Here is a 13779-nt window from a genome sequence, read left to right as displayed (position 1 = left end):
TGAAATGGTATCATGTAGCCATGGCTGACCTTGAATGCCTGATCCTTTTGCCTCAATCTACCAAGAGCTGGAATTAAATGGAGATGTGTCACCTAACATTTCCTAGCCATCCAGTGCGTTTGATACAGGGTTCTGACCAAAGCCAAGATGGTTGAATTAGACACCTTTCAGTCTAATTCCCCTTCTGGGCTCTGATTGGTAAAGGAAATCATTACAGCCAGATCGATTTGTTCCTCAGCTGATAGAAATCAAAATCCACCCTACTCCCTATGCCCTTGTACGCTGTCCCAGATCGTCCTCAGTTGATAGTAGACACATGAAGCTTTGGACGGAGTACTGGTCCCTAAGGAAGGAGAGGCATGAGCAGACATTGCTTGTTGAAATTTTTAATCCCGATCCGGGGTTTCTACCCTGCCTTTGATCATTCAGTTCCTGGATAGAAGACACAAAACTTGTATTATTTCCGATAAGCCTTAAACAGCACACGAGCTGGGTGATATCTACCCTCTATGCCATTAGAATCTACTTTCCTATCATTAGCCTCAAGTTATTACTTACTGTGTTTCATCTGTTCTTAACTCCAACTAGACAGCCCTCAGGGCAGTGTTTTTGTGACTCACCTAACCCATGGTGGCTCCTCTTCTTCACCTTCTTCACCTTCTTCACCTCATGGTTTCCCCATCCTAAGCTCCAGAACCTTAAACCCCTCCTACGTCTCTTCTGCCTAGCTATTGGCTGTTGGCATCTTTATTCACCAATCAGAAATAACTTGAGGGCAAGGTCACATACATAGCTCACCTGGGTCCCCGTGCAGAGTCTCTTAGGGGCTGCACTTGACATTACAATACATAGCAAAAGACCATACCTCCACATTGCTTAGGTCTTGGTCTGGTTCGACCCAGCCATCAGGATGAGGTACACCCAGGGCCTCCTTGTGGACGTGAGTAGCATTGTACCTAAAGTGTGGCTAAAGATGACAAGTTGCTTGGGTTCTGAATCAAAAGCTTGGGCCTCAAGACGTCCACCCACCCATCTACTGAATCCAGATGTTTTGCCAGAGAGGAGGTCTTTGTGTTCCAGGCTGGTCTCAGATTCACTTGTAGCTTTGAGATGAGGATGGCTTTGAACTCTTGTCCTCCTGCCTCTACCTTTCAAGTTCTGGGCTTGTTGGCATGCATCATACCTAGCTTTGAACACCTAGATTTCAACACATAGGGAATTAGTAGGGAACCTCCTGCCCACCTCCTTTTTTGTCCACAGATTCTTATTTCTTGTCCCCAACTCAGAGGCCACCTCTTTATTGGATTGAGCGAGGGCACATTGACTTTTTTTCCCCCTGGAAAAGACTGACAAGGTGTTTGATGTAATCTGAAAGAAAAATATAGCTGATGGAGAGGAATTTTGCTAATGTATAAAAAAGAAAGGAAGGAAGAAGAATAAAAGTCTTATTTTCCTTATGCATATATATATATATATATATATATATATATATATATATATATATATATATATATATAGCCTGCTCTTGGACAGCCTTTCACATTCTGTGCTGTGAGCTCTCCTTAATTACTCGACAAATACTCACTGAAATGCTAAATGCTTCTTTACTTTAAAACACTCGATAGGTTTACCTTTTATGTCAGGTCCTATAACCCTCATCACTTACAGACTTGAGATTATCTTTAATAGCTTACCAAAACAGAGATGAGAGATGGCTCAGCTGTTAAATGCTAAGCCTGCTACCAGGACAACAGTGCCTTTACCAAAAGCAGAGTGTTCCTTGAGAAAACAAGCTTATTTGCTTAAACTCCAGTTCTTGGCAGCACTGTGTGTTTACCTTAACCACCCTGACAGAAGGGGCTTCCACAGCCTGGACCTTCTGGCTTTGTCCCCAGTTCTTGTCCTAACTATTTCTTCCCTTCATTCACTTCAAGAAGTCCTAGCTCCCTGTCCTGCCTCCTCTTGTTGCTCTGTGGCTCCTTGGACAGTGACTCTGCACTGGCTTCAGTTGCTTCAATTCTGAGAGGGTTGAGTTCTGGTCTATCCTAAGCCACAATTCTAAAAAACTCTTCTCCCTGTATCCTGGCTGGAAGCCTACAAAGCCTGGATGTTCTAAATACGTCCTTACTTGCCACTGTGTCACAGAAGCAGCAACCCCCAGCCCTCCAGTGAGCAACAGTGTTCTTGGTCCTCCCCGACATGAGCATCAGTGTCCTTGTTCTCCCCTCCATGAGCAACAGTGTCCTTGGTCCTTCCCCCCCATGAACATCAGTGTTATTGGTCCTTCCCTCACCATGAACATCATTGTCCTTGGTCCCCCGCCTCCATGAGCAATAGTGTCCTTGGTCCTTTCCCCCACCATTAGCAGCAGTGTCCTTGGTCCCCTCCCCCATATGAGTATCAGTATCCTTAGTCCTTTTGCTCCCCCTATGAGCAACAGTGTACTTGGTCCTTCCCCCCCCCCACCATGAGCAACAGTGTCCTTGGTCCCCCCTCCACCACCATGAGCAACAGTGTCCTTGGTCCTCCACCCCACCATAAGCAACAGTGTCCTTGGTCCCCCACCTTCCCCACCATGAGCAACAGTGTCCTTGGTCCTTTCCCTGCCTGCCTAGCACATTGTCCTATTTCAAGAAGCACTCTGGTTACTTATTGTGTCCTTGATTAAATGAACTTAACTTCTCAGCATCCAGAACTCTCATTGTGTATTCATTTAACCCTCCAGTTAACTGCCATGTTCCCTTCGGGTCCATTAAGCTTGGTTTGCTCCTTGCTTCCTATGCTGGTTGACCGTTATCATTTTGTGACAAGAAACCTGACAGAAGCAACTGTAGGAAGGAAGGTTTGTCGTGACTCGCAGTTTGAGGGATCAGTCAGTCATAGTGTGGAAGGCATGGCCACAGAGCATGAGCGTTGGATATCTGAGCCTATCTAATCAGGGAGCATTATGCTGGTGCCAATCCCACTTTCTCCTCTTTATTTAGTTAAAGACCCCAGCCCTTGGAATGATACTGCCCCACATCAAGAGTGGGATTGCCTCAGCTAAGCAGTTTAGAAATTCCTTCACAGACATGACAAGAGGATTGTCTCCTGGCTAACTAGATCCTGTCAGGTTGACCATACTGACACTTGCCTCTCATACATGCTCTTGCTAGGATGAATTTGTCAACTCATCCTGTGTTCTTATCCATGGACTTCCCAGTGCACCTCCATGGGAGGGATACTGAGCAGTATGCCTCAGCCTTTCACATGCAAAAGGAAACCTATTCTTAAAGGCATCCTTGTTCAGCTGTCGATCATACACACCCCTAGGAAACATTTATGTTCTAATTTCCACAGGCATGATATTTTATCTTCTTTTCAGAGATAATCAATCTGTCATCCATTAAGATGATTTTGGTATATGCCACGTTTGGGTGTCAGTTAGTAACGGACATGAGCTAGAGCAGTACTCATAAGACAAATTCTGTGGTTTTCCTTGCTCTGAAATATTCAGAGGACAATGAACACAAACTTTATACAGCTTCATTGTTGCTAGGGGAAAGGAAGAAAGGAAGGGGGAGTCATGTTGGAAAGGAGAAGAGAGAAAGGATGGGAACTGTACTCTGTTTTATCTCGTTGGTCACTTTGGAAATCGTCCTGACTTGGCAGGTTAGCCTTCTAAACCCGTCTGAGTTAGAAGGGAGAAGATAGCAGAGGTAGCTCAGAGGCACGAACTTCTCTCTCCCTCTTTCTCCCCCTTCCTTTCTCCCCCTCCTCCTTTCCATCCCTTCTCCCCTCCCCCTTCCCATCCCCCCCTGCTTAAATGGCTTTTAACATATACTTCCTCCTTTTATGCCCTTTGTGTTTCCAATCCAATTTAAAATTCTTTTCAGAAAAAAAAAATAAAATAAAATAAAATTCTTTTCAGTTTATTATTATTGTTGTGTATGTGTGTGTGCATGCTTCATGTGTGTGCATGCCTGATACTGGGGAGTGGGGCATGCGTGTCATGGTACACAAGGTGAAGGCTGGAGAACTCTGGGACGTTTGTTCTCTTCACCCCTTCATGTGAGTTCCGCAGACCAACTCCATGTCTCCAGGTTTAGTAGGCACCTCTACCCACTGTTCCATCCTGCCAGTCCCAGGACTCTTTTTTTTTTTTTTTTTTTTTTAAATACTGTGCTCTCTGAGCTGGTGACATGTTTAGTTGAAAATCCCCTGTGGGACGTGAGAACCCTGGGTTGCTGGTGTTCTTGGGTGTAAGGTGTTAAATAACACCGCTTTTTTGCTACACATGTGCTGTGCCCAGAGCAGTCTGCTCAAATAACCTTGAATCTCTTAAAGCAATGGGATGAAGTCCAGTACCAGAGAGGGTGAAGAGAATGAACCCGTCATACAGTGGGCTGCACAGTTACACAGTCCAGCCATTCTCAAAGGCATTCTTTAAGGATGAAGAGTTAGTTAGTTACACAGTTGATCCATTCTCAAAGCCATTATTTAAGGATGAACAGTTAGTTATACAGTTGATCCATTCTCAAAGGCATTGTTTAAGGATAAACAGTTAGTTGCACAGTTGATCCATTCTCAAAGGCATTCTTTAAGGATGAACAGTTAGTCACACAGTTGATCCATTCTCAAAGGCATTCTTTAAGGATGAACAGTTAGTTACACAGTTGAACAGTGGGTTGTATGGCACTGCCAACATGCTGCCATGATGGGTGGGAGCTGGTAAGTTGCTTGTTTTGTGTCCGAGGTACATTTTGTATATCCCAAATTTAGGAATGCTCAATTTGATTTATGTAAATCCTTCTCCCGCCCCTTTCTTTTAAGGTTGCTGGTGTTGTTGGCCGTGCAGACCTCCTGTGTGCCCTGTTCTTCTTGTTGTCTTTCCTTGGCTACTGTCGAGCATTTAAAGAAAGTAAGCACTGTGTTTACCACCTCTTCATTATCTCATCCTATGGAGCAGTGTCTTCACAGATAGTGAATCGGTCTGTTCATGTAAGGTTATCATCTGAGGCGCCGTAGTCCAAAGGTTTAGACTCTTCACACGTGTTTACTACATCACCCTCTTCACACGTAACGCCACATTCTAGATCAATAATACAGCAAAGCCCTGAAGAACTACTGAAGCACTTAGACTGGGGGTGGGGTACAGTTTTAGTTTCAGCAAAGTTGCATGATTTCACACCAGCTCGGGGCTGGTCATATGTGTTGATGGCCAAGCTGCCCCTTCATAATCTTCAAGGGTGGATTGGCCTGGCCCTATGACGAGTCTTCACTTTTCCCCTCCCTTCCTTGCATGTAGGCTACACGCCAGCTCTGTTTGCATCTCTGGTTCTCCCGGATATGCAGCTCCATTGTGACACAGGAGAAGGGGGCCTCTGCCCTCACAATGATGTCTACTGGAGTAGGCATGACCATACCTCACCCCCTTATATCGTTTTTTATCATGCTGAGAGGAAAAATTCTGCACGCCAGGTAGTCGGAGTCTGGGGACACGTGAGTGGAGTAGCTTCGGGGGTAGAGAAGAGCAAGGGGCAACTTCTCTTCCTGAGACCAAATGTCAGCACAACAGGAAGGTAGACCTCCATCAGTTCCTTGGGCAGAGTCTCGCCACTAACAACAACTCATGATTAGAAGCTCTGGAGAGGTCGCACCTGCCCCAGTCTCACAACAGCTGAGCGAGATTCCAGTGCCATCCAGACTGTGAATCAGGAATGGGAGGGGTTTCCTCCCCTCACAGACATGCTTATTACAGTAAAATGGCACTGCATGTCCTAACATTGGCAGTTCAGTCGGAATCTGCAGGTTCATAGGGAGGTGCTTCTCAGCATTCACACCGAGAAAATTAAAACTTCAGACTTAAAGAGATTTTTTTTTTCCAGAAAGGTCTCATCAGTCATCATTTGTAAATCTTAACCTCCTTAAAACAATTACTTGGAATTATAAATGAATCTTCACAGTCACCAAATGTACTTTTGAAGAAAGGATATTAAGCATTAAGTATTAGATATCAATAGATTTAACGGGTAAGGTGCGTCATATAGAACCTCCCACTGCTTTAAAAGATTGCCCTAGTGAAATCGTAAGGAAAACCATTACAACACCAGAACCCCTTCTACTGAGTGAACTGAGAAATTTGCTAGGTTTTCCGAAAGTACTGTTCTTTCAGAGTGGTGAAAAAGAACTAACGCTACTTGGTATTCCTCCCAGGATTCTTTATTCTTTCTGTGTTCTAGTTCATGAATTTGTGCATTAATATTTATGTAGTATATGTATATCTGTTTTGAGTTCTTTTAAAAATCATAAAATTGTTTCTAAGGGACATCCATGCAAAAAATAATTGGTTTAGGAAGCCTTTGGGGCTGGGAGTTGAGCTTGGTAGTGGATCTAGGCGAAGCCTCTGGTTCTATACCTGGTGTTGAAATGACAAATTAAAGGTGTATGAAGTCTTCAGAAACTGATAGTGAGGGTGAGGGTACTTCATTCTCTGATTCCTGGGGAGCTGGTAAAGAATGGCTCGCCATGTAACCCTTCGTCTCTTTGGTCCAGCGAGGCTATTTTAGCATGCATACTGTATTTACTTTAGCATGAGAAAGAGAAAGAGAGGTTAGGTCTGAGCTTATAAGTGTCTTCAGTAAACTTAATCTGGACATGATTGGTGTTTGCAGAAAAGTAGCACTGGTGGCACTGGCTCGGGTGGAACACCACTAGGATTATGAGTAGATGCTGTTTTGTTTGACATTCCCACAACAGTTCGAAGACAGGAGGATGGCTATGGGAACCTGAACAGAAGCCTCCTTGTCCACCTCTTGCCTGTAGCCACTATCTACCGAGTAACTTGAGCTCATTTTAGGACAGGAAAGAGTAGACCAAATGGAACCCACAGGGTCACCTCTAACGTGGTCTCTGATGCTTTGTGGTTACTTGGTCTTTAAAGTATGAAACTGTGATGGTTGATACATTCATTTCAGGCCTTTGTGCCTTGAGCCTGAAAGTTACCATCAGCCTTGCATCTCTGCATCCTTTCTGCCCTTAACTGTGTCCCTTGCCCTGACAGGCTTGAGTTGGAGATGGCCACAGTTATAGTCACTGCAGGGTTTAAAGAAGGTGGTTGAAATCCTTGGCTCTTGAGTCTTGTCATTGTGAATTAGTTCCACTGAGCTTGCAATTCTAGAGGTTCCAATTAGCCTGAGAAGGCCTTAGATGCACTATGATTAGTTTTTTTCTTTTTTAAACAGGGAGGCCCCTCTATCCCTTCAGCAAGGTCCTAGCCTGACCCCCACTGTAGACACCTGAGGACTTTGCGGCCTCATGAGCAACCTGCCTTGTTCCCTTAGACCAATGGCATAACCCCACTGTACCTGCCACTTGGTTTTCTCCTTATCACAGCTCCCACCCTATCCCTTATTGCTTGGCAAAGGCATCCTATTTTCAGTATCTTTTTTTATATTTTTTTTTACTCGTTTCCAAACATGTCAAGAGTAGAGTGTTCTCTGTTAAACACCAGCTCCTTAGAAACATCATTAAGCAATGCTGATAGATTCAGCTTAGCATGTGTATTGCTCAAGACCTATCTCTATTTAGAGGCTTGCAGGGGCCACGGGCCTTCACAGAGGAAGAACAAAGTTCCCTATGCATGAAAGATTTTGCCCAGAAAATCTGACCAGAAAAGGAGTTCTGGTCTCTGATGCTGTTCCAAAGTGTCACAGGGCTTATCAGTTTAGATCACCCATTTTCTCACCAATCAGCCTTATATTGAAAGTATTTCTTATACTAGGCCTTGGGTCTAATGCTGGATTACAAAACCTAGAAACTAAGTATGGACAGCCCCATGGGATGTGGGGGTGGGGATTTCTAGGCCCATGTGTACTATAGGAAAAAAAAAAAATATATATACTTATGTATGTAAAAATAATTTTTTTCACATGTTAGAGGTCATACCCAGGGATTTGCACTTTCTAGTCAAGTCCTCTACCACTGGATTACACATCTCTAGCCACAGTCCAGTTTGTTCTGGTTAAAATACAGCTTGAATTATTTAGCATGCCTAAGGAGCTAAGAATCCCCTTCTCCACTCATCCTCCTGAACTGTGTCCTCTCTCCAGCTCTATGCATGTGCTCAAGAAAGGACACCATTCTGTGGTGTTTGTAGAGTGGATGGGGGTGGCCTTTGTACTGCCATTACCTCTGACATTAAGTCATTGAATTTCTGTTGGTCTAGCTTTTCATATTCAGGAGCATCTGAATGCCTGTGTTTCCCTGTGTCTTAAATCATTAGTTTTCTTTCCCTAGATCACCAGTGCAGTGAACACAGGCCAAGCAGTCCTCACAGACACATGCCATAGCATGGTGTTTGCCTGTGTCTATAAGTACAGCGGAGAATTAAAATTTCTGAAGCAGAAACACAGTCTTTATTGGAATGAAAATGATCGTGCTGTTTAATGCTTAGGCTTAATGTTTAAAGCAACCAACTTAAAGACCTGGTCTTTGTAGTTCAGAATCTGAATATATAAAGTCAATAAAAAAGGAGGCCCGGCTTTAGATACACGTAAACTTGGCATTCCAGAGTTGGAACTGAGTTAATACTATTTTATAAGGGAACAAAAATTAAGTGCTCTGAATTATGATTTAACTAGTTAGAAGGCTCTCTGAGAGGCTCCTTTTGGGTAACCTCATTAGATTTCTTTATGGGCGCAGTCTGTATTATTATAAAGTCTGAACAATCTTTAACTGCCTGACTTTATAAGGAGGCAGCTCTGCTAAGCTCTGGTATCCTGGAACTTCAGAAAATGGAGGGAAATCTACTCACTGTTGTTTCTAGTGCTCTGGCTTTTGTTTGTTTCTTTTGTTTCCTTTTCCTTTCTTTACTCTCTTTAAGCTCTTTTTAGAACAGAATCTTTTTAGAAATAAAAATGTCACCAGACATTTACTTCTAAACAAAACAAAACAAAATATCATTAAACAGATGAGTTGAAGGTACATGTTTTGTTGTTGTTGTTGTTATTGTTTAATGCCCAAACCAAAAATGTGCTGTTCTCATGAGATGTTTCGTCAATACTGAAAGCTCTTTCAGAGCCTCCTGTTTCAGACTGGAGACAGGTAAGCCCTGAACAGAAAGCTTGCTAAAATGGCGGAAACAATTCCATTCTTCCACTAGCGCCTTAAGCTCGGACTGAATGTCTTACTCGTGTGGGAGGAGGGACCTTCCAGGGAGGGATGGTCTTGCTACATTGTACCTCACACACTTTAAGTTCTCAGCTCGGCCAGATGTCAACAAGATCTCAGAGCCCTTTGATGTTTCGTCTTAAACTTGTATCCTGTTGCTGTCCTGCTGTGGTTCAGCCAGGAGATCAGAGTTTTCATTCCCTTACATTTTCCTTAAGAAATATATTTTTTTTAACTTTGGACTTGTAATCATGATGCTAAAGAAATAAGCCTGGCCAATTGGGTGACACACCTGTCATCCAAATACTCTGGAGGCAGCAGGAAGGGGAATTGCGAGTTTGAGGCCAGCTTGGACTACAGTGTAAGAGCTTGCTTTATAAATGAATGAATGAACGAATGAATGAATGGCTATGCCATACAGACACCTGTTTTTAGGTCCGGGGTCATTGCCAATGGATTGTTCGTCTCTTTCTTCTCTGCCTTCATTTTCCTTGGTTCCTCCCTTGCTTGAATTTCTTTACATGGTCCTTCTGTGAGGACAGCAAGTCTGACTCTCATTCCGTGTAGGAAGCAGGCTTGGTTGGTTCCAGTACTTGGAACACTAGTCTGATGCTCATTGTGTAGCTCTGTCAGCTACAGAGCTGTGACCACCTGTCGTGATGGCGCGGTTCCCACACACACCATGATGTGCCAGTTTCGCTCAGCAGAGCTGCCAGGCAGAGGGTGGTGAAGGGGGCTAGCTTGTACAATGTGCTGCTTTTGCTGAAAGGAGGGCTTCCCTCTGGAAAGAGTGCCAAGTCAGAGACGAATGCTTCATTAAATTGGTCACATCTGTTGGCACTTGTGGGCGTCAATGCTGACAAGTGTCTTTCTGCTGGTTGGAGTTCTTCCCTTCACTCCTTCATCCTTTGCCTCCAGTGACCTAAGGGACTTTGTCGTCATGGATAATAGAGACGTAGAGTGGGGCAGATCTCCCATGTTCTGTGTCTTCCACCATTGGCACTTGTTATGCTGGGTAATTGTCCTGGAGAGTGGTCTTCCTCAAGGTGAAAGGTACAGGATAGCTACAGATGGTTTTGTCATACTCTCCTGTGTCTTCTGAGCTTAAAAATCGAACAGTCTGGACAAAGTCAGGGCCATGAATTCCACTAAAGATACTTGAATAGAGCTGCATTCAAGTTAGAATTACCTGTCTTAGAGAGACTTTATTTCTCCACAAAGATTATTCATAAATATAACTGTACTAGAGGCAACGTTTGTTTTAAGGCTTATTTTTACTGTTTCTCACAGTAGCTTTTAGGTTTAAGATTGTCACATTTTTATATGCATTCTATATCACACGTTTTTAATTAGCCTCTTACATGATGGGGATACTAACATCTTGAAGAGGTAAATGAAAAGACTTGTCTTCTAACTGTATTTGTTCACACTGAGAGGATTACTAACTTTTTGGTATTACTGCATAATTGCATAAGGAATGCGGCAATATAAAAGACTTCTAGTAAACGAGGAGCCAAAAGAAACTGTTAACTTGGTTCTGTGTGCAAGGCAGCCTAGTGTTCCTGTCACCATAGTGAACTATTCATACTTGGAATGAGAGTCGCTAGCATTGGCTGCCTGGTAAAAAAAACAACCACAAAAACATGAAATCCAAATTCATAGGTTATGTTGCAGGTCGACCTGATTAGTTGCTTTGATGAACCGAGATTAAAAGTAAGTCTTAATTCAGGGGAATTGCATGGATGAAACTATAGTAGATGGGATTGTCCCAGAACTCAGAACGGGTTTCTCAGTTTAAGTTTCTACCCACCCCTATAATATAAGCATTTTTGCCAATGCCGTATACATTAGTTGACTCTGGTTTTTAATGTGCAGGCATACTATACACCTGTGAAGAAGACTTATGGTTTTAGAGACTTATTAGTATTTCGTGTGTATGTGTATGTGCCCGAGTGTGTGTGTATGCATCACATCCAGTAGGCAGACACCTGTGTACAAAAACATAGGGTCCTCAGGACCTTAGTCGTAAGGCTTCTGATAAAGTACTAATAACTCTGTGGCAGAGAGTAGACAGGAAAAACGTCTGATTTAAATCAGCAGACTCATTTCATACTTCGAAAGATCTCAGGGGTGTGGTTGGAATACAGACATAGCAATGTGCTGGGAGTTTCACATGTGAGCCAAGGCTGATTCTGAGGTCTGTAGACACTGCCATGTATAGAAACCTAACGGGGGCCGTACTTGTTCTTTTCAGTTTCTGCTGTTTAAGTTCCAGAAACAAATGGGCCTGGAATGTAGCTTAGTTGCTAGGGTGCCTGCAAACCATGCATAAAGCCTTGGGTTCGGGCTCCAAGTCCACAAGGATCAGAGCTGTCATCTCAACCCTCCAAAGACAGAAGCAAGAGGATCAGAAGTCAAAAGTCATCCTCTGCTACATAGTGAGTCTGAGGCCTGGCTGGGGTATAAGTGTCCCTGTCTCCAAAAAAAAAAAAAAAAAAAAAAGAGCAGCGAGATGAATTTTAGACTATAAAAAATACAATTTTATATGGAATCATTATAAAAATGTGAAATGCATTTTTTTTTTTTTTTGGTTCACACAGAAGTCTTCAGACTCTTGTGTGGCAGTACAGCACATCTCAGCTGGGACTAGATAAAGCCCAAGTGCTCGTTAGCGTTAATGACTCACTTTTATACAGTAGCAGGTCTGGGGCTAGCTCTGCAGGTGAGGCTGTCAACTGGGCTAATAACTGACCATTGAAGTGCTGCCTTTGATCTGAATTGCCACTAATTTTGGTTACTGGAGCTGAAGCAACTTCAGGCAGAGAAGTGTCTTCACCAGGCAGGTTTTTGTCCTGGGCATATGATGTCAGAAGCCTAAGGGACGATTGCGGTGAAGACCTGGAGACTGGAGGAGGTTTAAGTGCTTCTGTTGCTGTGATAAAGAATGGCCAGAAAGCAGCATGGAGAGGAAAGGGTTTGTTTCAGTTTGCACTTCCACATCACAGTCTGTGGTGATCAAAAAACCGTCAGGGTAAGGTAAGAATGAAACTGGGCTCAGCTGGATTTTATCGTAACTGGTGCTGGACCAGGGCCTCTAGAGTCTGGCCCAGGTCATTTTACTTTAGCCATGTTTAAGCACAGCACTGTTTTGGGAAAGAGAATTTTGGTAACAACTGAGTCCCAAGTGCACAGCAGTTTAAGACATTTTTATTGAGATACAAAGTACATCTGGCTTCTTTCACAAGTATGGGTGCTACCGACCTGGAGATAGAGACCAAGAAGTTAGGGTCTAGGGAGCTTGCCTGAGGCAAACATGATTCCTGTGGGTGTCAGGATTGGCCTGGCCCACAAGTGGCATTGCTCCTAAGAATGGTTCAGCATCTAAGCACAGTGCTCAAGACTTAGGGGGAAAGGGCCTGGGATAAGTCAGAACAAAAATTCTGGAAGATATGAGCTGAGCCCATCACATCAGATAGCAAAGGATCACCAGGTTATAAAACTACATGCACTCCAGGAAGAGCAGCTAAGCACCTCATTCCATTGAAGAGGTAACCTGTGGGTTCAGCTTTCCTTGCTTCTCCTGTGCTTATGCATGTGCACAAGGCCTTTTTGCTCTCTACAACCATCCACCCATCCTTGAAAGTCAGGGCAGGAGCTCCAGGCAGGAACCTGGAGGCAGGAGCTGAAGCAGAGATAATAAAAAATACTGTACAGCCTGCTTGTCCATGCAACCCGTGACCACCAGCTCAGGAACAACGCTGTTCACAGTGAGCTGGCCTGCCCACATCCATCATCAGTCAAGACAGTACCCAAAAGACTTGCTGCCTTCAGACCAATCTGATGGAGGCAGTCTCTCAAATAAGATCCCCTCTTCCCAGATATGTTAGGATTGTGCCAAGCTGACGAAGCCCAACCTGCACGAAAGGTATACTACAGCTCAGGAGTGACCCCAGGGGGGAAAGCGCGATGAAGCCAGAGGCTGTGTTTTCTGTCTTGTTTTCATGCAGCTCACTGAGTATGTCAGCCATCTGCGAAGAAGGCTGTTTTTGGATTCTAGACAAGAAGAGTGGGATGTGAGCCCTCCGTTTTCACGTACGCGTAGTATTTGGCTTTGTGTTAACAGGGCGCCTCCGAGAGTTGTCTGTGTTTTAGTGGAGGAGCTAGGAATTTGTTTCCTCTTACACCCCTGTGGGGGAAATTTCATCCACATTATATTTAAGAAGAAGGCAAAGCAATTCCGTTCTCCTAAGGAGACTTAAAATGATCTGGAGATGTGATTTTGAAGTTAAAGAGTTCAGGGGGTCGCGTTACGTTTAGGTGAGAAGTATGAAGCGAGAATGATCTACAAGTCAAGTCCGTAAAAATATAGGTAAAATAGAATTGGCAGTGAAGGAGGTAAAATCCATGGAAGCTCATGGAGATCACGGACTTTGGGCCTGGCTAAGCTCACTGGGTAATAATGTCTTTTATTTGCAAGCCCTTTATATAAAGTTTTAACAATTAAAAATAAAACAAAAACAAAATCCAGGTCCAGGTAACATCATGAAGCAGAATAGAACAGAATGACTGGCTTCTGTAGGACAGGGAGGCTCTGCTCAGTGGATGCAAGTATGATAGGCATGAAGGTGG

The 13779-nt window shown here is 43.7% G+C and overlaps 1 protein-coding gene across 7 annotated transcripts in view; it reads left to right on the top strand.

The window, feature by feature from the left end:
* Tmtc4 (transmembrane O-mannosyltransferase targeting cadherins 4) overlaps nt 1-13779 on the top strand; it is a 56137-nt gene that overhangs the window by 12973 nt on the left and 29385 nt on the right. For all 7 annotated transcript variants that reach the window (XM_087585467.1, XM_087585464.1, XM_087585463.1 and 4 more), the window contains exon 5: nt 4813-4900. In XM_087585467.1, the coding sequence (XP_087441593.1) occupies nt 4813-4900 (88 nt within the window). The remainder of the gene's footprint in view (nt 1-4812; nt 4901-13779) is intronic.

This window comes from Rattus norvegicus, chromosome 15 (assembly GCF_021556685.1).
Source record: "Rattus norvegicus strain SHRSP/BbbUtx chromosome 15, alternate assembly SHRSP_T2T, whole genome shotgun sequence".
In the NCBI taxonomy this organism is placed as follows: domain Eukaryota; kingdom Metazoa; phylum Chordata; class Mammalia; order Rodentia; family Muridae; genus Rattus; species Rattus norvegicus.
This window is presented reverse-complemented; position numbering and strand designations above follow the sequence as displayed.